The 23,335-nt window shown below is 48.0% G+C and overlaps 1 protein-coding gene across 4 annotated transcripts; it reads left to right on the forward strand.

Annotated features, from left to right (window-relative positions):
• The first annotated feature begins 983 nt into the window (after window positions 1-983).
• On the forward strand, window positions 984-23,297 carry CEP41 (centrosomal protein 41). 4 transcript variants are annotated; one of them, XM_088141446.1, is made up of 11 exons: window positions 991-1,232; window positions 4,804-4,870; window positions 8,483-8,530; window positions 11,420-11,481; window positions 12,220-12,289; window positions 13,588-13,729; window positions 14,495-14,646; window positions 15,396-15,463; window positions 17,247-17,361; window positions 17,563-17,781; window positions 18,536-23,297. In XM_088141446.1, the coding sequence occupies exons 1-11, from the start codon at window positions 1,200-1,202 to the stop codon at window positions 18,679-18,681; spliced, it is 1,122 nt and encodes a 373-aa protein (XP_087997572.1). In that variant the 5' UTR covers window positions 991-1,199; the 3' UTR covers window positions 18,682-23,297. The 4 variants fall into 4 exon arrangements, with proteins under 4 accessions (XP_087997574.1, XP_087997575.1, XP_087997572.1 ...); XM_088141447.1 differs by having other exon boundaries at window positions 993-1,232; window positions 4,807-4,870; XM_088141448.1 differs by lacking the exon at window positions 17,563-17,781 and having other exon boundaries at window positions 984-1,232.
• The last annotated feature ends 38 nt before the right edge of the window (window positions 23,298-23,335 follow it).

Here is a 23,335-nt window from a genome sequence, read left to right on the forward strand (position 1 = left end):
TCCAGAGGGGTGGACTTCAACTCCCAGAATTCCCCAGCCAGCACGGCTGGCTGGGGAATTCTGGGAGTTGAAGTCCACCCCTCTGGAAGTGGCCGAGGTTGAGAAACACTGTTTTACACAACCCATTGAGCTGCAATTGCAGGATGTTGCACTCCGTACAAAGGGGAGGAACGGAGTGCGGTCTGACAGTGGCTTGCAGGGACTTCATTTCCAGCCGGTTCTGACACTCTCTTAACGCGAAAGCCCCTTTTCAGCACCAAATTAGGTCTATGGCGTGCATGCAGCCCTCTGGGACGTCATTTCTTCGAAAGACATGCAGCCCGGCCTGTAATTTGATTAGAAATAGTAGGATCCCTTAGACTGAGAGAAAACCGCCTTTGGAAGCTGGGGAGTTTCTGCATGTTAAGGGTGGGAGGGTCGTCTGGAATGCAAGGTGTTCGCTTGTGATTTGTAAATGTAAATCCAGGACGTGATTTGGAAGGTGATAGTAATGCTTTGGGTTGGAAATGAGATCATTTGGGCCCGACGCCCTGGATGGGGATGGTGGCGCAAGAGAAGAGCCTTGTGGCGACATTCACACGACGGGGCGCCCTCCAGATGGTTTGGGATTCCAACTCCCAGAATGAGCAGCCAACACACGTGGAGGGTATCGCTGAGGATATACATCAAAGTCCGCTGAGTTCAATAGAGAGCACCCACATACGTGAGTTGCACCCCACGGAACACTTGTGCACGCAAGAAGGGGGAAAAATCACGTCTGAACGCGCGTGGGGACAAAGGCACTACTTGTCTGCGGTGGGCCCCGCCCCTCCAGTGCAGACCCCCGCAGCGGAAGGACACTGGTGGGTGGTCAGATCCCCTGTTACGTCACAATCCCGCCTCAGCAGCGCTCGAAAAAAGCAAGCGCGCGGACGCGTCTCGCGTCACCCGGGGAAACCACGGACGCCCCGTTAGCCCAGAGAGCCCAGTGCGCACGCGCGCCTGGAAGGGCGAACCGGGACTTTTAAACTCGGCGGCGTGGGGGGGGCGTCCGACTCGGCCGAGCGCTCGGAGGCGGGGAGAGAGCGCGCACGATCGCGGATTGGCGCGGGGCTCGGCCAATCGGAATGGCGGGCCGGGCTCTGGCCCGGCGCGGATTGGCGGGACGCGGCGCGAGCCGGCGGAGGGGCGGGCGAGCGCGCGGCTGACAGTTGGGCAGGATGTCGGCGAGGAGGCGCATCGGGGACCCGGAGGTGAGGGGGTCGCGGGGGGGCCGCCCTTCTCCGCGGCTTCCCAAAGGCTTGGGGGAGCCCCGGCATGATCCCGCGCTTAAGGGGGGTTCCTGAGGGGTCCCCCGAAGCAGGCCTCCCCTGAGGACGCCGCGGGGCCCAGGGCTGGCCGCAAGGAAGCCCCCCCCCGCAGGCCTCGTCTCTGGGGCGGGATCCCCAATACCCGAAGGGAGGTGGGATGGGTCAGTCAAACATTGGGGATATCTTCTTATTTTTATGTATTTCCGCTGCCTTTGGGTGGTGTGCAGGTGAAATTATGAAAGCCATCAGTCGAATAACTGGAATTTAAAGTAGCCCGCTGGCAGTTGGGTGGGGAGCATCAGTAGTTTTTTTTTTATATATATATATATATATATATATATATATATATATATATAAAATATAGGTGTACTTTGTTAGATTTAGCCCCCTGTAGGAGCTCAGGACCCATAGGTAGCGCTCCCTGCTATTTTTCCCACCACAACAACCCTGCGAGGTAGGCTGGGCTGAGAGGGACCGGCCCCAAATCACCCAGGGAGCCTCCTTGGCTGAGGGGGGACTAGTCCCTGGGCCTGCCTTGGCTCTGGGGCTGAAAGGGACTGGCCCAGTGTCTAGTCCATGGCTGAAGGGGGACTAGAACCCGGGTCTCCCCACTCCGGCGCCTTCACCACTACCCCACGCTGGCTCTGGAACTGAGAGGGAGGGAGGGACGGGCTCAGGGAGTCCCACAGGGAGCTTCTGAGGCTGAGGAGGGATTTGGACCTGGGTCTTCCTGCCAGGACCTTCACCAGTGCATCACCTTGACCCATGGGTTGTCTGAAAAGCCATGTTTTAACCACTTTCCCCCTGGTTCTATAGAGCCTCCCTGTTCAGAAGCAATACGCACCTTTCTCCTGGAACATTAACTTAAGATAGCCTTTGCCAAGGGAGCGCTCTCCAGATATCTTGGATATCCTTCCCCATTGTCCCCTGACTCGTGCAGTGGCCATGCAGAATTGGGTAATAATGTCTCCCAGCACATCTGGAGAGCACCCTGTTGGAGAAGCTGGCTTTGGAACAGCCAAGGGTCTGCTGCTTTCACTGCTGACCTGGCCTGGCAAATGAGCTTCCCAGCGGCCAGGGCGGTGTTCCCACAGGCAGCATCTCCTAGTAACCGAATTAATTCCTTCTGGGGATTCATAAAACACCAACAATATGTTTGGCCACAAAAATAAAACTGACCGTGATTGAAATTAACCAACCATAGCAGGCTGTATGACTCCAGCTCCTATATCTTGAACTGATTGGGCTCAGCGTGTTGTGTGAACCCTGCTATTCTGTCCGATGGGGCAGCTGCTGTGTACCTTGTACAAAGTCTCTGGCCTTGTTTCAGTGCTGATGCCGCTATTTAGTCCTGCCTATGCAAAAGAGGAGCTTAGTTCGGACTTTCCAACCTTAACCTGAAACTCTCAGTATTTCCATAGAATCATGGCAAGGGTTGAGTCCTTTGATTTCCACTGGAGATTCCCATTCAGAGTAGAAGCTGATTAGGTCCTGCCGCTCACCATATATGGCTGAAAAGCATGGGTTTGCTGAACTGGGGAAGACCTTTCTCCACCAGAGAGATGATCTTGTGGTTGAGCAAGGGAAGGGATGATGGCTTGCTTCTTGCCACTGGGCTGAAATGTCCTCATGTTTTGTGTCTTCTGAAGGTGAGATCCTGTGCTTAAGCCTTGCTCTGGTTTGTTCATTCCCTTTCAGATTATGCCCCTAAAGTCCACTCCTTTTATTAGTTATTCCATTTATCTGTGTATTCTGTCCTCCAGAAATTGGATGGTGGTAGACCCTCCTGAGTCTGAAATTCTTAAGCAGAGAATAGTCTAGGCCTTCTCCAAGCTTCAGTACACCCTTCAGATGTTTAAATTTGAAATTTAGCTCACACAGCTGTGAGAACAGTTACAGTTCAATGCATTTGTTGAGGGCAGTACCAAGTTAGTGTAGGTGGAGTGAGGTCAGGTACCTGCCTGGGAGAGGCACTGGAGTTACAGTTTTCCTGTTTCTGGGAATGCCATTATGATGCTGGCTGGGCTCGCAATACATACTGGATTACTAAATTAACCACATTTTTTAGTTGACACAATATGCTGAGCCAAAGCTAACCAAATGGGCAGGTTTGCACAACATATGAGCCATAAAAAAGGATTAGCACTAACCAAATTTAGTAGGTTGCACAAATGTAGACTAACGTGTTAAATGACTTGGTTAAGCATATACTGTGAAACCAAGATTTGTTAAGCAAATTATAGCAGATTTGTTTCATTCATCAGGCTAAGCCCAAAGCAGTCAAACTACGCCGTGACTTCATGCAATGTGTGAATGACAGCTGTCTCTGGGGACAGAGGGTTATGGACAGAAATGTCTGATGCTGCAGCCAAGGATCCATTTCCATTGTTGTGTCAAAATGAATGCAAGCAAGGAAGGGTGATTCTGTCTCCCTTTTCCCTCCATCACATCTCCTGGCTAGTGAAGTCAGAGTAGGGCAGGATCTGTATATGCCATCATTTTTTAATTACAGCTGCCTTTGTGGGTCATGTATTGTTTTTCTCAATGGATCAACATTCAGTTGATCTGAAAAAAGTGGACCCTGAACCTGTGGGAAAAATGCTAGGAAGAAAAACAAAATTCTGTTCCAGAGTGGCTGTTGGAGGGAATGTGACCTTTCCTGGCTTAAGAGAAACTAGTGGGAATGTTACCCTTATTATCTAGGGTTATTAAAACATATTCTCCTTAATATATTAAACTGTGTTGATGGGTTATTTGTGTTTATGCTCTTGCACTTGTAATGCTGTTTCTCCCCTCTCCACCCACAGCAGAGCCTCAGGGTTTCTGGCTGTTATATAAGTTGAATCACTCCACATGCCTGCTTCACACATCCAGTTTTAGGGTTCCATGAAAAACTAAAGGGAAAAAAGGCTACTCAAATGCAACCAATTTTCTGTCACTGGTGTTTTTCTTCTTGATCAGGGTGTCCAGGATTTTTTTGTTTTTTTAGCTAGCAGGTTCCACAGCCTGAAAATCTTTGGAAATCCCAGCTTTAGATGATAGTTGAACACTGAGAGGCAGCATTATACATCTGGATCCCCCGGGAGTAAAATGCACATATATGAGGAAATGACAGTGTGACCCAAAGGTCAGGTTCACCCATTAAAAAATATATTTTTAAGTAAATATGTTGCCATTCAAAAGGAAAAAAAATCCTGGCAAATGAAGCCAGATTATGGCTTAATGCAATGTGTGAACTCACCATAGGCTTTCTTTTTTTTTCATCGACATGCTAGAACTAAAGGAATTGAGGAAGGACAGTAGATATTGCTCCCTGTAGGAAGAGAATCTCAGGGTACAACTGAGGTCAGAGGATGGATGTGTATATCAACTTTGGGGGTTTTAGCACCATGCATCTTCAAGTCTGGTGGTTCTGTACTCTTTGTTTTCAATAGTTGTGTGCATACCACAACCATACTACTTTTCTCCTTCCTGTGTAATTTTCTGATAGTTTTTTTCCACTCCCCCCCCCAAGCAGTTTTTGACCAAAAGGATCCCACAGAATCCTAAATACCAGCATGTAAAAACTCGCCTTGACACTGGTAAGTTAAACTCTGCTTCTGTTGGGGAAAAAAGAAGTTTGAAGGGAAAGCAAAGTGCTAAGAGTCAATCCCTTGCTACATCCGAGCAGCGGGCTTTGTATGTGTGAGAAGGTGTGACCTCACCCAGGGTCTGTGCGCACTGTGAGATCAGAGCATGAGGGCACAATGGGCACTGGGACTTAAGAACTTACCAAATCTATTAGCAAGCTGGCACATCGAGGGCAGGATTCAGAGAACACTTGTATACATACCTACTTCTTGGGTCACGCCTGATGCATACAGTGGGGCAAAAAAGTATTTAGTCAGCCACCAATTGTGCAAGTTCTCCCACTTAAAAAGATGAGAGAGGCCTGTAATTTTCATCATAGGTATACCTCAACTATGAGAGACAAAATGGGGGAAAAAATCCAGAAAATCACATTGTCTGATTTGTAAAGAATTTATTTGCAAATCATGGTGGAAAATAAGTATTTGGTCAATATCAAAAGTTCATCTCAATACTTTGTTATATATCCTTTGTTGGCAATGACAGAGGTCAAACGTTTTCTGTAAGTCTTCACAAGGTTTTCACACACTGTTGCTGGTATTTTGGCCCATTCCTCCATGCAGATCTCCTCTAGAGCAGTGATGTTTTGGGGCTGTCGCTGGGCAACACGGACTTTCAACTCCCTCCAAAGGCTTTCCATGGGGTTGAGATCTGGAGACTGGCTAGGCCACTCCAGGACCTTGAAATGCTTCTTACGAAGCCACTCCTTCGTTGCCCGGGCGGTGTGTTTGGGATCATTGTCATGCTGAAAGACCCAGCCACGTTTCATCTTCAATGCCCTTGCTGATGGAAGGAGGTGTTCACTCAAAATCTCACGATACATGGCCCCATTCATTCTTTCCTTTACACGGATCAGTCGTCCTGGTCCCTTTGCAGACAAACAGCCCCAAAGCATGATGTTTCCACCCCCATGCTTCACAGTAGGTATGATGTTCTTTGGATGCAACTCAGCATTCTCTCTCCTCCAAACATGGCAAGTTGAGTTTAGACCAAAACATTCTACTTTGGTTTCATCTGACCATATGACATTCTCCCAATCCTCTTCTGGATCATCCAGATGCTCTCTAGCAAACTTCAGACAGGCCCAGACATGTACTGGCTTAAGCAGGGGGACACGTCTGGCACTGCAGGATTTGAGTCCCTGGCGGCGTAGTGTGTTACTGATGGTAGCCTTTGTTACTTTGGTCCCAGCTCTCTGCAGGTCATTCACTAGGTCCCCCCATGTGGTTCTGGGATTTTTGCTCACCGTTCTTGTGATCATTTTGACCCCACGGGGTGAGATCTTGCGTGGAGCCCCAGATCGAGGGAGATTATCAGTGGTCTTGTATGCCTTCCATTTTCTAATGATTGCTCCCACAGTTGATGTCTTCACACCAAGCTGCTTGCCTATTGCAGATTCAGTCTTCCCAGCCTGGTGCAGGTCTACAATTTTGTTTCTGGTGTCCTTCAACAGCTCTTTCATCTTGGCCATAGTGGAGTTTGAAGTGTGACTGTTTGAGGTTGTGGACAGGGGTCTTTTATACTGATAGCAAGGTCAAACAGGTGCCATTACTACAGGTAATGAGTGGAGGACAGAGGAGCCTCTTAAAGAAGTAGTTACAGGTCTGTGAGAGCCAGACATCTTGCTTGTTTGTAGGTCACCAAACAAACCATTTTCCACCATGATTTGCAAATAAAGTCTTTAAAAATCAGACAATGTGATTTTCTGGATTTTTTCCCCCATTTTGTCTCTCATAGTTGAGGTATACCTATGATGAAAATTACAGGCCTCTCTCATCTTTTTAAGTGGGAGAACTTGCACAATTGGTGGCTGACTAAATACTTTTTTGCCCCACTGTAAGCACTGCCTCTCAGGCAATCAGGAATGGAGATTCTTTATGGAGGACTTGTAATCTGAAAGACACAATTGTGTTTGGGCATTGGGGGAGTAACATCTCCAGATATGGATGCGTGCTAGGATAGTTCTTTCTCAATTTTTGAGGAGAGAGCAAGGGTTTTAGGTAACTCAGATATCCCAGAGCAAAGGCAGAACTATGGGTTGGACATACCCCACACTGAAGCAGGAAATGGACACATTTAATTTCATGGGTGTGAGTGTGTGTTGATTGGCAAGTGCTGTATATATCAGCAATCAAAAGTACTGTTTATCTGGTCAGGCAGTTTGTCCCCGTAGCTAGTATTCTCTCTTCTGAGTAACAAGCCCTTGTCAAAAGATTCAGGCAGATTCTTGTTTATTTGTATGACCTCTTCCAATTCTGCCAGCTGAGAGCTTTGAAACAGAGATTGGACTTGGGAAATGTGATGTCCTAGAGCAGTGTTATCCAACCTTGGCCACTTTAAGATGAGTGGACTTCAACTCCCAGAATTCCCCAGCCAGGCATAGTGGCTGGGGAATTCTGGGAGTTGAAGTCCACTCATCTTAAAGTGGCCAAGTTTGGACAACACTGTCCTAGAGAACCCTTTTCTAAGGTCCTGGAATCTCTACACTCCTTCACTCACCTTCAGATCACCTTCACTCTGTTTTCACTGACAGTGTTAAATGAGTATAGTCTTATCACTTAAAAAAAAAACTTGACTGCTTTTTTTCTTTCTTAAGGGAGTCAGAGACACCTGATAACATTCTCTTACATCTGGAACAGTGCAACCAAGTTAGCTCCCACTGACCTGGTTGGCATGTCACACTACGCTTTGATTTACTTAAGCATTTTGGTTGAATAAGCCATAGTTTGGGTTCTGACCAAATTTGATGCCAGAAGCCAGGTTTACTGACTATAATGACTAGCTTGTACAATATATAATGTCAAAACTAAACCAGCCGCACTGAACTTCAGTGTGATGTGTGAACCTTCTCTTAAAGCCATTTAACCCTTTGTTCGTTTGTTGGTTATGAGCCCATCTAGCCTTCGTCCCAAACCCTGGCTTGCTTTGGTGTGTGGTTACTCCTCCCTCACATCTTTCCTTGCCAGTAGGAGGCCTTCTGTCACCCTAAAGTGGGGATGGGGAAACCGTGGCTCCCCAGTGTTGCTAAGGTGCAGGGGAGCCAAAGGTCCAATATCACTGAGGGCTGTAATGCAGGACCTCTTCCTGTTCTAAAACCATTCAAATGCATCCTTAATTAATATGAGCTAATGATCTTTGCATTCCAAGAAGCAGCCCTCTTTGAAGATACTGGCCCTTGATATCTAATTACCCTTTTCCCGCATGCACCTGGTGAAATAAATAACCTGGTTACAAGCCCAACCTTGGCCTGTTTTCTCAGCCTTATTAATGTAATGTATTATTGAGAGGACAAAAATAGGCAAGGGAAAAGTGGCTTCTCTTTGGAGGTCCTTGGAGAAGGAGAGGAATAACTTGAAATAAATGAAATAAATATTTTAAAGCACTGAAAGCTAGAGTCATCTGGTTTTGGATGCTTCTGATTTTCCAGCTCTGCTAATCCTGTTAATTACATGTAAATGATTAGCTTGGAATAAACAGATGGCTGAGCTGAGTTCTTGGTTAAAATTTTCATCTCCTTCCCTGTTTGTAGCATTGAAAGACCTTACTGAGTCTCTCTTCTCCCATAGGTAGCAGTATGACCAAATATACTGAAAAACTGGAAGAGATCAAGAGAAGTGAGTACTGCGTATTACCACAAGAACTCAAATGTCTATAATCAGCTCCCTCAAGGTCATGGACTAGACTGAGAGTAGCAACAATAAACCTGCGTGACAGGTTATCCTGAACTCAGAACCCCGTGACCGATAGTGGCAGTGGATCCCTATACTAAGGAGGGGTTGGACAGGAGAATCCCTGAAGGCCATCTTGTTCTGAGTGCATCCGATCCAGAGGGGGAAAGAGTCAGAATACAAACAATGCACTGAGGGCATTTTTGCTTTCACTGGCACAAGATGGCTTGGAGCTGTGTTTTGGCAGTTTGCAGGAGTGTGAGCTTCAAATCCCAGAATTTCACAGCCAGCATGGCCCTTGATGATATTTTGGGTTGAAGTCCACACACTTGGAAGTTGCCAAGGTTGGGAAATACTGGTGGAGCACCCATAAAAAGAGAGAGGCTGTTTTTCCTCCTTACCCCTCATTCTCATTAAACCCCTTCCTCCAGAACTTCCACAGGTTCAGTAAAGACCCATCTCAATACAAGTTCAGTAATCTTCTAAGAATAGTTTAACCACTGTGTTTTGGTGTAATAATCTGGCCACACATTCATTAATTAAGACTAGAAAATTCCACCCCCCTAAATGCTAATATTTCCTCCATCATTAATTTGAGTGTGTCTGTTTTGTGCATGGGAACAGACTTGATGAATCAGGGATGGGCGCTTGGTAACCTCTATGCCAGTGTTTCTCAATGTTGGCAACTTGAAGATGTGTGGACCGACTCCCAGGATTCCCAGTGTGGCTAGGAGTCGAAGTCCACACATCTTCAAGTTGTCAAGGTTGAGAAACACCGCTCTATGCGTTTTGAGCACAGTTCCTATAGTCTCTTGCCACTGGCAACATTGGCTGGCTCTGATGGAATCTGAAAACATCTAGGAGGTTCTAAATTGCCTGCTTTGATTCTATCTATCTATCTATCTATCTATCTATCTATCTATCTATCTATCTATCTATCTATCTATCTATATTTCAAATTTAGATACCGCCCATCTCACAAAAAGTGACTCTTTCAGAAGTACTGTGTGGCCAAGCAAGGGCTTCAAGTGCCCTCATTATGTTTATTTTTAAGTGTTTTTCCTCTGCTGTTCATCGTGACTGCTTTGCTTTGTTCAGCTGGAAACAGTTTGTTTCATAACATCCTTCTATTAACTGATGGCTTTTGAGTACTGAAATATTAGCAGTGGTCTTGTTGTGACACTGTCACAATCCTTGCTGTGTTTCTGTACTTTTTGCTTTGGACTCTCTACTCCACAGGTCCAGTATCTCTTTTGTGTTAGACTTGCATTGTGTTTAAATTCTGCTTTGGGAAGCTTAGGTGCCAAAGTGTGTCCTTTGGCCCTGGGGTGAATAGCACCTTGTGTGTGGCTTAGATAATTCAGGTTTCTCATGGACAGATGAGACCAGCTGGATGTGATCTGAAAAGCCCACACAGGGTTGCCTCTGTCTCTCTTCTGTAACTTGAGTGAAGCCGTGAGAAGGCTGGAAAATCAAAACCAAGGAGCCAGTGGACACAGTCCTCATTTGCCTCTCTAACACATGGAAGCAAGAAAGAACAACCGAGATTATTTCTCTTTGTAAAACTGGCCTTGCTGCTTTTCTGAGGAGGATAAACGTCTTGAAATAGGCATTGCATCTTGGATTTAAAATGTCTGAAAACTCAAATGGACCTTCTGAGTTAGCTCCAGGTAGACTGCGGAGGAAGGGGGGCTTTTGTGCTGCTGGGCTGATGGAGGTTGTAGTGGACATCTCAGGAAAGTATCAGGATTGGGAGATATCTGTTAACACTGCTAGAATAATGGAGACAAGTGCAAATTTTATACATGGTTAAAGGTCAGGAAGTGATTGCTAAATTATCATTGTGCTTGCTTGCTTTTTTATGGGACTTTTAGCAGTAAAATATCTTGGGCTGATCATGACAGGGAAATCATTCATCTTTGTTTTCAGGGTAGTCTAGTTTCAAGCAATGGTAGTTTTTTTCAGTATTGCGAAGACCCACTTCTGTAGACACTGAAAATAAGAGTGAGATAAAGTTGCTTTTTTTTCTTTGCTCATGTTATCTGGGTCTGTTTGGTTTATATTCATCAAGCCTCCAATTGCCAGCCCAAGGAGGGCTTGAGACATGCCAAATTGTGGGTGTGAGAGAAAGCCCTTAAAAGAGCTTTACAGCTTGCTCCAAAGGGATGAAATCAAGAGGAGACAGAGTGTTGGCCTTGAAGCTGCCTCAGACATAGTTTTCTTTAACAGCATCTTATGGGCTAGTCATCCTCTAGGCTCCTCTCCTCATCTATAAAATGGGAAGAGGGTACAAAGAGCAGACACAGAAATTTCTTCTGAACAGCTGGAATGAAATGAGGGGCAGGAGATGCCCATGGCTTTGACAAAGGCCAAAGAAAACTTGATGCTCTGCTGCTGAGGGCATTTGGCTGGCCACAGCTGCACTTTCAAATGACTGCTATGGTTTAGGGCAGTGTTTCTCAACCTTGGCAGCTTTAAGATGTGTGGACTTCAACTCCTAGAATTCCCCAGCCAGCCTTGCTGTCTGGGGAATTCTGGGAGTTGAAGTCCACGTATCTTAAAGTTGCCAAGGTTGAGAAACACTGGTTTAGGGTTTTCTTGAACTGGATGAGGAGGGGCGAACTGAGTCAAGATTAGAGGTATAAAGACTATGCCATGGGAAATCCCAAAGTGGGCTGAAATTTATCTCCATGGATTCTATGTACTTCAGAAACCAAGATTGAACAAAATGTAATATGTGAACTGAATTCTGTCCTGAAATTCCAGGTTTTTCTAAATTAAAGGCTGTGGTCATCTGCTAGAGTTTGCTAACAGGATGCTCTCTGTGTTTTGTAGATTACAGATATAAGAAAGACGAGCTCTTCAAGAGATTAAAAGTCACTACCTTTGCCCAGCTGGTATGTTCGCATTTCACCTCATGTATATTAAACACTCCCGTCTCTTACAGCTCTGCCCGTTGAGGGGAGATGGGCGGGTGAGAAATTTAATAAATAATAAATTATTATTATTATTATTATTATTATTATTATTATTATTATTATTTCTCTGTGGCTGAGTGGGGCTTGTGCAGAAAGCAGGGGGAGCTCTGTCTGCCTTTAGAAAGGCTTTCCCCAACTGGATGGCCTCAAGTCTGTGGCCATGCAACCTCTAGAGTATCCAACCGCCAAGCATGCCAGCTTCCCTTCTGGATTCCATTGAATTCACAGCACTTCTGAAGCTTCTCATTTTTCACGAGCCTGTAAGATGTTTGCCTACAGCTCACCAAGTTACCCATTTTAAGAATCAGACACCCCTCACTTCACCTACTAGAAACAAGAAGGATTTAATTTGGCTGGGACCATAAGGTCTCAGTCCGATCATTAAAATAAGTTTGAGAGACTAAATCCTAGAATATGTGGCACATTAATAAAGGAATATATGCCACCTCCTGAATCCCAGTTTATCCTACCTAGAGCTGACCTAGGGGCATACTTCCTCTAGGTCAGCTTCTCCCAACCTAGTGCCCTCCAAATGAGATGAACTGGAATTCCCACCCTTCCCAGTCAGTGGCTGTGATGTCTGGGTGGGGCCCAGACTGGACTGCCTTGGGTCAGTGTTGTCTACTAGGCTGGTTCTGTCCTTTCTTCCTCCTGCAGGTGATTCAGGTTGCCTCTCTGTCGGATGAAAACTTGAAAGGGCCACCTGAAGAAAGCCAAAAGCTAGACGGTAATGTCCTAACATTTTAATTCACATGCTTTTTAAAGACTCTTGCAATGAAAAGGGGTCAGGCAAAAGCTTGCTGTCTTCTTATATTTTGTGATCATTTATTTTTGAAGCGTTCTTTGTTGTTTTAACTGTATGCCATCCTGAGTTGCATGTCAAATGCCAGCTATATACATTGATTAAATAAACAAAAGGGTAGCTCTGCATCCCTGTGCCAGAGGCCCATCTGAGTCCCCACTGACTCTTTGGACCCATTGGGGATTTTCTGACTGAGATGCTTTTAAATGGGATTCTCAGATATCAGACTTGGGGGTCTCTGCATGCAAAGCCTCTGCTCTACCTCTTAGCAGATGGCTCTGTAACAATTAATATAGAACCTGAACGGTTCTATAAGCAGTTAAACACCCAACTCCCTCTTTGTAAGCAACAGCAATGTTTCCGGTTGTACCTCTGGGAATAAGGCTTTGGACTACTGACCCGGACCCTTGGAAATATCAAGGGAAAGTTTTGAAAATATAGCATGGAAAACCCCTGTTCAACAGAGGAGAAAATTGTTCCCATAACTCTGGAGACTGTCATATAAGCCCAGAAGGCTGGAATGTTTAAGACTCTTTGAAAACAAGGTGACTCCTCTTTATATGTTTCTTTTCTCTTTATTATATTCTTACTTTCTCCTCCTTTTTTCTTGCACCTTTTATCCTTTCTTTCTCTTCTCTTTAAGTTTAGTTTGTATTAGATTTTACTATTATAATCAAAATTCTTAATAAAATTGTATGAAAAAAAAAAGAAAACAAGGTGACAGGGAGGAGACATGATCAAGGAGTTTGAAATCATACAGGTCCAGAGGAAAGTGCGTAGGGCGGTTTTACTCCATCTCTCCTCATACGAGGACTAAAAGTCACCCAGTGAACCTGATCAGAAGGAGACAAAGGAAAACACTTGCATGTAGTGTAGAATAACCGGGGGAATCCGATCCCACAGGATAAGGTGTTGGCCACTAACTGGGATGCCTTTAAAAGGGGATTGGATGCCTTCGTGGAGGATGGGTCTTTCAAGGCCCTTAGTCTTGAAGACTCCATAGTACCTCTGGGTCAGGGGCTGCCTGCCTCCAGATTCCTGTTGCAGGGGAACAATGGCGGGAAAGGAACAGGCCACCGTCTCCTGCTTGCAAGCCCTCCAGAGTCAAACTCTTGGCCACTGCGAGAAGCCAACAGCTGGACTGACAGGGACTTTGGCGGGGCTTGCAGTGTCTCAATGTGAGCCTGAGAGTTACCTGTCTCCTTCGCCTGCCCCTTTGTCAGAAGGTGATGCTGCTCCCGTGGAGACCAGCCTTGAGGCAGCAGAGACCAACGGCAAAGGCAGCCCTGAGGAGAAACCACCCAGCCCCATCCTGTTCATAAACAACACCGGAGGCGGAGAGTCGTATCGCTCCACTTTGCAGAGGTATCAAATGGCTTGTCTCTCTCCTCCTCTCGGTCTGGGGATTCCCTTCGCTCCTTGCAAGGAAGCTCTTGCCAAACCATGACGCTTCAGTCCCTAGGCCAAACCCGGTTAGAAGGGAGAGATTGACAATAGAACGTGGCATTTCAAAGAACAGAGGAAACGCACTTCAGTTCTAAGCAGCTTTTCTAGGCCGTGATTGGCTCAGGCAGATTTCCTTGGGGAGGGAGCCGAAGGACAAGGGGCTGCAGCCCCAGAGGCTCCCTCCCCCATGTCCTAGCTTGGCACCCCTACTCCCCCCCCAATATTATTTACAAGGAAGTAAACCGCTTAATATCTGATGCTTTGGGCGGGGGGGGCTTGTCCCTACTCTGAGGATTTCCCCATGCATTTGATTCTCCATTGCAGAAAATAAGCTGGTAGGTGGATTTGGTTCAAGATGATCTTAGTCTGAGCTTGCGAGGTTTGAGCTTCCATTCTGCCATTCCTGCATGAGCTAAAAGAGGCATGCTTCGTTTTCGGTCTGTAATCCTGATCTTTGCAATGATCCTTCAAAATAGGCAGAACACCCGAATTATTAGCCCTTGGAGTACAGTCTCCAAAGCCTGTGATTTAGAGGGGTTCTGCATCTCAGCAGGACCTTTTCTCTCTTCTCTGCTGACCTCCTGAGCGACTTTCTCTCTGAGACGGGTTGCTGCAGGAGCCCAGAAGCTTAAGTCCGCCGACAGAGCCCTGTTCCAGGTTCATCTTGCCTCTTCTTTCTCCCAGCGTCATCAGTGGGGTCGGTGAGCTGGACCTGGGAAAAGGGGACCCAAAGAAGACGGAGGTGGCTTCAGACGACAGACCGTACCCCGACTGCCCCTACCTGCTGCTCGACGTGCGAGAGCGAGACGCGTACGATCAGTGCCACCTTGTGGGAGGTGAGGCAAAGGCACGGAGACCATGAAGGCGCTTGCTGTGTCCCCTTGGTGGCACTTTGTGGTAGGACAGACGCGGGATTGATTTCCTCACAGAAGGGCCGTCATTCTTGCAACAGACACTGGAATCCTAACCGGACAGGTTGCTCATCCCCATATGAGAAATCCTACCATGGGGGGCACTCTGGGCTTTGCTTTCCTACAGCCCTTTCCCACCTTTCAAGGTGAAGAGCCCTGCTGCTTTGTGCTCAGATGTCTATTTATTTATGCATTTCTAAGGCCACCCATCTCAAACTATTGGGCAGCATGCAAAACACAAAAACCATAATTAATGCAAAATAGTACGTTAAAACATACTAAGCAGTAATATAGCTTTTACAACAAAGGGGGGAATCATTCCTGTGAATTCAGACTTTTCCCTTTTCTGCATCTTAGCTAATAGTTCGAAGGAAAGGGGAGAAATAAAGGCTGAGAACTTCTTGGCCCCCAAGAGATCCTCTCTGGGCCCTGCTGCTGCTGCTTCTTGGAGCCAGACGGGCTGCTCAGCTCCTTGTCTAGCTTCTACCTCTTTAAGCCACCTTTGTCAGAGCCCTTTCAGGCCTGCCCCCGAAGCTCCTGCAGACAGTGTTTCCTTGAAGCAAAGGATGAGAACTTAAATGCCAGATTCATGTATCTCTTTAGCTGTGGAAGCTTGTAACCCATCTCCCTGAGCGCCTGTTCTTGTGAACTCATCCTCGGTTCTTGCCTTTCAGCTTACTCCTATCCCATCGCTACTCTGTCCCGAACGATGAATCCCTACACAAACAGCATTTTGGAATATGTATCCTTTATTATGTGGAAATGTGCAAAAGAACAGGCTTTTCTGCAGGATTTCTAGGTTAAAATGCAAAGCTTGGCCAGAGGTAACAGCCTGAAAAGAGCAACTGTTTTACAGTTAGCAATTTGCAAAAAGTACAGTGGTAACAGGCTTTGCAGCAGACTGAGGTCCATGCTTAGCTGCCTTGTTCTTCCTCCAGCCTTTGCAAGTATGTTTTGGAATCCAAGATGCCAGTTATTATGTATAAAAGTATGACTTGGGTCCTGAAGGCATCTGTGCTGTGCTGAATCAGCCTGTCCAAACCAAACTGGCAGAGAGGGAATGCTGCGGGTCCCCCCACCCCACCCCACCGAACTAGTTGTAAGCCACTTCGAGTCTGTGACCAAAGCAGAAGACATATTTTGTAAACATGTCAATAAGTAAACTCCATGGTGGAAAAATGTGGAGGAATATTCATGTGGGGAGAGTAGTCATGAGATACAAAGTCAAGCCCCTTGCAAAACATTCTAGAAAAGGTTGTTGGTTTATTTATTAGATTCATACGGCTGCCCGTCTCAGATACACGACTCTGGGTGGCAATAGGTACTTAAACAGGTGGCCACTTTGTAACACTACAGGTTTTACCCACATGTATCCCCACCGCCGCTTCCATTCTGTGCAATATTCCCTCCACCTCATTGTCCCCCTAGGGCCCCTGGGGGTCCTCCAGACATGTGGACTTCAGTCCCCAGAATTCCCCAGCCAGTATGCTGGGAGGTAATCAGTCCAGGTTGCGGAAGGCCCTGGGTGTCTCCTTGTGCACTCGAGGAGGGAGAGAATATAGAAATCAGCTGTCAGCTCTTCAAGGTAGACCAGACTAGGAAACCAAAGTTATGAATGCTAATACTACCATTATTATCAGGTTATAGTTAACAGAATCTTGCAAGTCTGAATACCCTTCCCCTTCATGAGAACTAGGGAGGGGCTTGTCTGAGATGCTTTCTCAGGTTACAGTTCTGGCCTGGACTCAGGTTTTTCTTATCTGACCACGGTCTTGGTAGCAGCTCTTCCTCCTGTCCCTCGAGGTTCTTCCTTCTCCCATTAGATCAGTGTGCGTTGCTCCATCCCATCCATTGCATGGAATCCCAGTCCTTGCTTGTGATCCTGTCGCTCCTAAAGACAACAAGGCCTTAAAATGTCCTAGGGTGTTGCATAATTGTAATGGTGTGTGGGAATTACCTTGGGAGATGCAAGCGGGGGGGGGGGGGGAGAGATGCTGCCTAGGGAACAATCAGATAAGAGAGGGCATAGCCCACAGCTCCATAATGGGCACAGAAAGAAATTCAGAAGGGACCCTCCCTAGCTTCTCAGGCTGTAAAGAGAGACAGCGGGAGATCTGTACTTTCAGACTTTCAAGTTTCTGTTAACGTAGCCTTACGGTAAAGTAGAATTAGCTCATCTGGTCTTGTTTCCTGTCTGGTTTACCTGGGAAGGCTGACAGTAATTTAGTTCACGTCTGAACAGGACCTTTGGACTTTGGTTCTTTTTTATGGCCGACGATAACAAATGTAGGTCAGTCTCCGACAGGACCTAAGTGTCATTTCCCCTTGCCAGTTTCCTTTGAAGTCATCAGCATCGGGTCCAACCCCTGCTCCTCAAAGTCCCAATACTACTTCTCTGCTGATACTGCGAGAGGAGCAGAACTAGATTCCTCTCCATTTCTGGAGGGTGGGCTGGGGGAGGGCTGCTTCTCCGTCTTGCTCCACTTCTGGTGGCACTTTTGATCCTTAGCCTCTCCACTCGCTAGAAAAACGCTCACGGGAAGATTATCATCCTCTATGATGACGACGAGAGGGTGGCCAGCCAAGCAGCCACCACCATGTGCGAGAGGGGCTTCGAGAATTTATTCATGCTTTCTGGAGGTAGGAAGGCTCGGAACGGCCCAGCATTAGGATCAGCCTCCCCAGCCCTTGCCCTTTTCGGATGTGACCCACTGAGCCCTGGGAGGAAGGCAGCATTGGGACCGGCCTTGCGATTTCTTCCCAGTACCTGTAGAGAGCTTGGCTGCTCCGGCTTGGGATGTCCAGCCAGCTGGTCATCCTCACCTCTCCCATGTCTCCCAGGTCTCCGAGTCATTGCTCAGAAGATCCCCGAAGGCTTGGTGACCGGCTCCTTTCCCACCTCTTGCCTGATGGCCAGTCAGCTGGGGAGCGCCAGGAAGAGAGCCACCCCCCAGCAGCCACTCCCTCCCCCCGCCGAGAATAAGTGGAGATTTACAGCAGAGGATCTACAAAAGATACAGTACTATCTAGAAGAGCAGCAGCTCCCCACTGATCCTGCCAGTAAGGCCCCTGCTTGTCCCCTACAGCTGAGAGGCCCCAGGCTCCCTTCCAGCAAGGCAGTGCCTGGGGGCATTTGCGCTGGGCTTAAGAGGCTGTGCAGGGCTCTGGATTAAAAGGACGGGTTGTGGTTCAGAGCATGCCCAGGGACCTGCATACACAAACACCAGCCCAGGAAAAGGCACGGCTGCTCTTAGGTTCCCAGCAGATGGTACGGGCATGCCCACGCCTGCTCCAGAGCACCCCATGCCCTTGGAACTGGGACGCTTGCACAGACCTAGTTATAAGGCATTCCTGTGCGACCAGTCCAGGCTCCTGCTGTTGCAGCCTTGGAGAGCCGGCACGGTGGGGCTGCAGTTCACATCAGCCTGGAGGCAGCACCGCCACAGCCACGCTGACGGAACGAAAGGGGCTATATTCGGCACGCTGTGGCAGCACTCAGTTTAGGAAGGCCAGCCCTTTCTCATTCATCGGAGATGGAAGAAGTCTGGTAACACCTTTTCCTACTCACCGATCTTATCCCAAGGCATCAGCTTCCGTGAGAAAGCTTTGGCACGTGACGAAGTGAACTGCAGCTCACGAAAGCTGACGCCTTGGAATGAAATCGGTGAGTTGGAAAAGGTGCCGCCACACTTCTCCTCCTGATTTTGGGCTGCTGTAAACTAGCAGCTCTCTCCTGCTAGGATCCCTTCTTGTGGAGATGCTCAGCGGGCGCCTGCCCTAATCTCCTTTGCTCTCCTCCGTCCCCTGTTCCTAGGCCGCCTCAGCCGCGGGTCTTCAGCGCGGGACTGCAAAGCCATCGCGGTGAGGAGCACCCAGAACCTCCCCAGCACCAGCGCCGCAGCGGCCCTGACCACCCGCTCCCTCAGCAGCAGCAGCCTGCAGACCAGGCCCTGGCGGTAGCCAGCGCCTTTCCCACCGAATAAAAGAGAGCCCGTTTCCTGGGCCCCTTTGACCAGACAGGCCAGGCCTTCTTTTGCTTTTAGGAAGGTAGCATGCATGGGGCAGGGGGGTGGGGCAGGGGGGGTGGGCCACTAGCTGGAAAGTAAGTTTCTGGAAGCTGCTCCAGCTGCAGCTTGGGTCGGGGCATCGCGTCTTTCCCCTCCCAAAAGTAAAGGAGAAAAGGTATGTTTTAACTCTGCTGGCAACCAAGAACACATCTGGAGAGAGATGCAGACAAAGGATGACTGGACTGGACTTGGGAAGAATTAGCTGGCGAGTGGGAAGCCCAGCAGCAAATGCAATGGGACCAGTGCTTGCGTTTAAGCGGCTGGAGAATTTCAGAATGAAGCAGGCAGGGGTTCAGAGGAGATGCCATTTGAGTCTTTCTTGTGGGAGCTTCCCCAGAGTCCTTCCGTGCAGTTCTTGGATGTAACAGAAAAAGAGTAAAACCCACTGCTTCCCAGGCTGGTTGCTTAACTCCAAAGCTAGCTGGGAATTATAAACAGGAGGGGGATCAAGAAAGTCAAGTAAGGCGGCCGTGACTGTGCAACTGAAACCCCACCCCTTTTTTTACATCCATTGCAGACACACACAAAAAGCAGGCAGGGCTTTGATTGCATAGTCGGGTTCCCCATCTTGACTTTTTGACCCCAGTGCCCCTGGACGAAAGAAAGAATAAGATGTGGGGGTGGGGGAGAAATCTTGGGCAATCAGGCATGGAAGAGGGGTTTTGTGGAAGAACATTATTTGGTTTAAACTGTTTTTCAGTAAAACCTCTGCTGTTTCTGAAAGTAAGTGGGGGTGCCAGGAGGCATTGACCCCCATCTTACAGTCTTGCTCTTTGTACTGCTTGATTTTCAAGGAGGGGCCCACCATGGTGATGAAATAGCCCATTCCTCTCACCACCACCCCAGCCCCCATCCTGAGTGATTCCCTGTCACTCTTGCAATGTAGAAAACAGAAAGCCGTTGCACCAGAAAAGGCTGTGGGCTACTTGTGCCACCAGAAGAAGTTCCTGTGTTGCATTGCAGCCCCTATCATCCCCAGCCAGCAGAATGGAGCTGGAGGGTGTCAGGTCAGGAAGGCTGCTGCGGGTGGCCACGGAGGGGCGATGGGGGTGGCTGGGGGAGCATGTGGCTCTGGCGTCCTTGTCCTTTGATGGCCCAGGCTGCTCGGCATGCTGGGAAGAGAGGCACAATCTCGCGGCTGCCCTCTTTTCTGTAGTGGAAAGACGAGGTGGAGGCTGCATCCCAGAGCAGCCGGAGATCGCAGGGTGGGCAGGGGAAACAGGCGCTGCTCCCTCACCCCCGGTTGCTTTCCCCCTCTGATGATGGAAGAAGCTGGGCTTCAGAGAGCCCCTCTGAGCTGAATTGCGCAGTCCCTTCCCATCCTGCCTTTCCTCCTCTGACCCTTGCAGCCTTCTGGCATCTGCTGCTGAGTCGTAGGGAGGAAAGAGCCAGAGGACCAGATTGCTTCGTGCATCACCTGGTTTGTCTGTAGGACTGGCCCTCCGGGGTGCGAGCTGGCCAGTGGCCTTGGAGGGGCAGCAGAAGAAAGGCTCTCCTCTGCAAAGGAGCTGCAGCTGTCTGAGTCAGGGCCTCTCTCCCCCGCTTGTCAGCAAGAGCTGCCCAAACATGAGGCCGCGTCTTATCAGTATTTGACTGACGCTGGAGACCCAGAGAGTCCCCATTGGCATTATGGGTGCCTCTGCTCCAGAGGTCACGCAAGGGCGTTGTACTCCTGTAGTTTGGATCCTGCTTCACACTGTCTTTGCTCTCTGCCTATTCAGCTGAGCTCTTTCCATATTCCACCACTCCCGCCTCCAGCCTAGAAGTTGGCATGTCCTCCCCCTGCCCCCCCAGTCGCTGGCCCTTGTTGTGAAGGGTCAGGCTTACAACCTTTGGCTGCTGGAATGATTCCCTTCACTTAACCCTTCTGGAGCTGAAGATGCACATCAGCTTAGATGAAAAACTGGAGGGTCAGCTCCCAGTTGAGAGGTTTTTCTTGGGTGAAGAGTTGCATGCTACCACTGTCCAGATAGATTCTTCTGAGAAAAAGATAGGCCATTGAATATCCTGGAGATCTCTGTCTTCCCCCAGCACCACATGCTCTTTCGTTGGAAAACTCTCTTGTCCCGGCCCCTGCTCGAACGCTGCCCTTGTTTAACTAAGCCAAACTTGCTGTGTTTCAACCTCCTCCGTAAGGTCCTCCTCGGGAGTTTTTTGTAGAGGAGATGAGCGAGAGGTAGCTCGAAGTTGGGAGGCTGCACGGTGGCGATGCCTCCTTCAGTGCCCCTTGGTTGTCATACCTGACAGCCACAGGCGCTGATTCTCCAGGGTCTCCTCCCAAAGCAGTTCAGGAGACAGACCGGCTGGGAAAACCCAGCCTCGGATTGAGCACAGGGCCCGGACTCAGAGGAGAACTCTGCCACCCCACCCCACCCACTTCCTGTGAGGTGCGCAGAGGGCTTGCCAGCCTCTGAGGCCGATATTGTCATCCTGTCAGTGCTGACCTGAGCAAGAGGTCTACGTTCTTCAGAAAAAAAGTTTTCAGAACAAGGATCGAAGGGGCTTGCAGCTTCCAATCCTATTTATCTTTCCTCGTCACCTCCAGTAGGATAAGCATCCCTGGGTTTTTCCCCTCTGTACAGGTTTTTAATGATATCTATTTTTATATTAACTTAAGAATGTGTGGTTTAAAAAGAAATAATTAAGAAGGCCACAGTTTGTGGGGTTTTGTTTTGGGTGTTGTTGGGTTTTCGTTCTTTGGTTTTTTTAGTCCATATACTTGATTTTGTGCTGCATTTCCTTGGTTGCAGACCCAGAATCCCTTCTCTCATTTGTGGGATTTTATCACAAGAACAGGGAAGTTGACCCCAGAGCTGTTAACTGAGGAGTGAATAGCTCTGTGGCCAACTTCCAGGATCCTGTGATAAAATCCCACAAATGAGAGAAGGGATTCTGGGTCTGCAGGGTCTGCTTGGAGGCAGCACCCGTACATTATTGCCCGCCTTTTGCCCCCTAGTTGTCCTTTTAGATTTTTCATTATTTGAACAAGGACCTTGAGCAAATGCTTCACAGATTGACGAGCAGCTGGTTTTGATGGCATCCCAGGCCCAGGGCTTCTGTGTTGTGGCCGGCTGCTTTCACAGGGCAGGGCGAGTCTATCAGCTGCGGTTGAGACCTGACGAATCCAAGGAAGTCCCCACCCCACCCCACCCCGAGGTCCCTCTTCTCCGGATTCCTTATCCCACCACCCTTCCGTTCCTATCCACTAGCGATCACTTGGCAGTTTGAGAGGAGGTTGATGTCAATGTCATGTATTTATTATGAACAGGTTGATGGCTTGTTGCTTGATGCTGGCTTTTTGTACTGCTTCCTCCTCCTCCTTTGTGAACTAGAGCCCACTTGTATTTTTCTTTCAGCTTAGAGTTTTGGCATGCCTGGTACTGTTTCTTTTATTTAAATGTGCATTATTTAATGTAAACTGTTAGTACAGGTATAAGCATCACTGATTGGGACCTGATAGAGGTAGCCGTGCAAGGAAAATGTCCCCCAAGACACTCCAGAGCAGATTTCAGGATTGTCGGGAGGCTGGGAAAGCCTGATCTGAAAAATTGGATGCAACTCTCTTGCTCAGTGAGCGAAGGCAAAGGGTTCTTCACCCTTGGCAAGTGTTCCTTTTTCATAATTCCTTGGGAAAAAACGAAGACTGGTTGAAATCAATACAGTGTTTGTAATGGAGACAAGCGCTTCGTTTGATTCTGTGTTTATGGTTTTATCTGAGTAACTATTAAGCTTGGGCAGAGGTCTGAAGAGCGTTCAACACTAAACTACCAGACCCACCATCCCTCTCCCTAGAAGCATCGAGCATTTCCACGGGGTCTCCTCTGGAGCCTTTTCCTAGGACAAAGCCTGCTGTTTTGTATGACAGCATGCTGGACTGCATCTTTCATGCATGAAGTTTACGCAAAGGACTGAACCATTTATATAAAATCTGGTGTAGCTGAAGGACAGACCCCTCCACCTGAATTCCTTGACCTTTTTTAATCCTGGCTGTTGGAAGAAGAGCCTGACACGCTTAGTGGATTTTGTATATTTTACTCATTAGGCTAATTAAGGCACCTGCCGCTCCTTAGCGCTTAAATTTTTGTACCTAGTTTGCCTTTTATATTATTTGCAGCCCAATAAAGAGAATGGTGCACTGTTGTTTTTAAGAAGGCTTATACAGTTTGTCTGTCTGGTCACTACAAGTTGCTAACAGCTAAAGAACTGTTCTAAAGTTGGAGTATCTCCTGAGATAGAAGGGGCCGTTACATTCAGCAACACAGTGGAAATGGGGGAAGCCATACACGAATAATCGGATTGTGTCCGTCAGGAGGTGCCCACATACAGGCAAGCATTCCCCTCCATGGCCAGAAAGTGTCAGGTAAACTAGTCCCAAGATACCACTTGAACACTAAAACACCTTCATGAAGTTACTCAATCCTGAAGTGAGGAACTTTGTTCCAGTGTTTCATGAAAGGATTAAAATGACTACATTCTTCTCCCATCCAACTCGCTTAGTTCAAGAAGGAACGGAAACGCAGTAGGAGCATATCACGTGCAAAGGAATT

The sequence above is a fragment of the Python bivittatus genome, unplaced genomic scaffold, assembly GCF_059951505.1.
Source record: "Python bivittatus isolate LINGU-HERP-01145 unplaced genomic scaffold, Pbiv_v1 ctg000330_np1212, whole genome shotgun sequence".
Lineage (NCBI taxonomy): Eukaryota > Metazoa > Chordata > Lepidosauria > Squamata > Pythonidae > Python > Python bivittatus.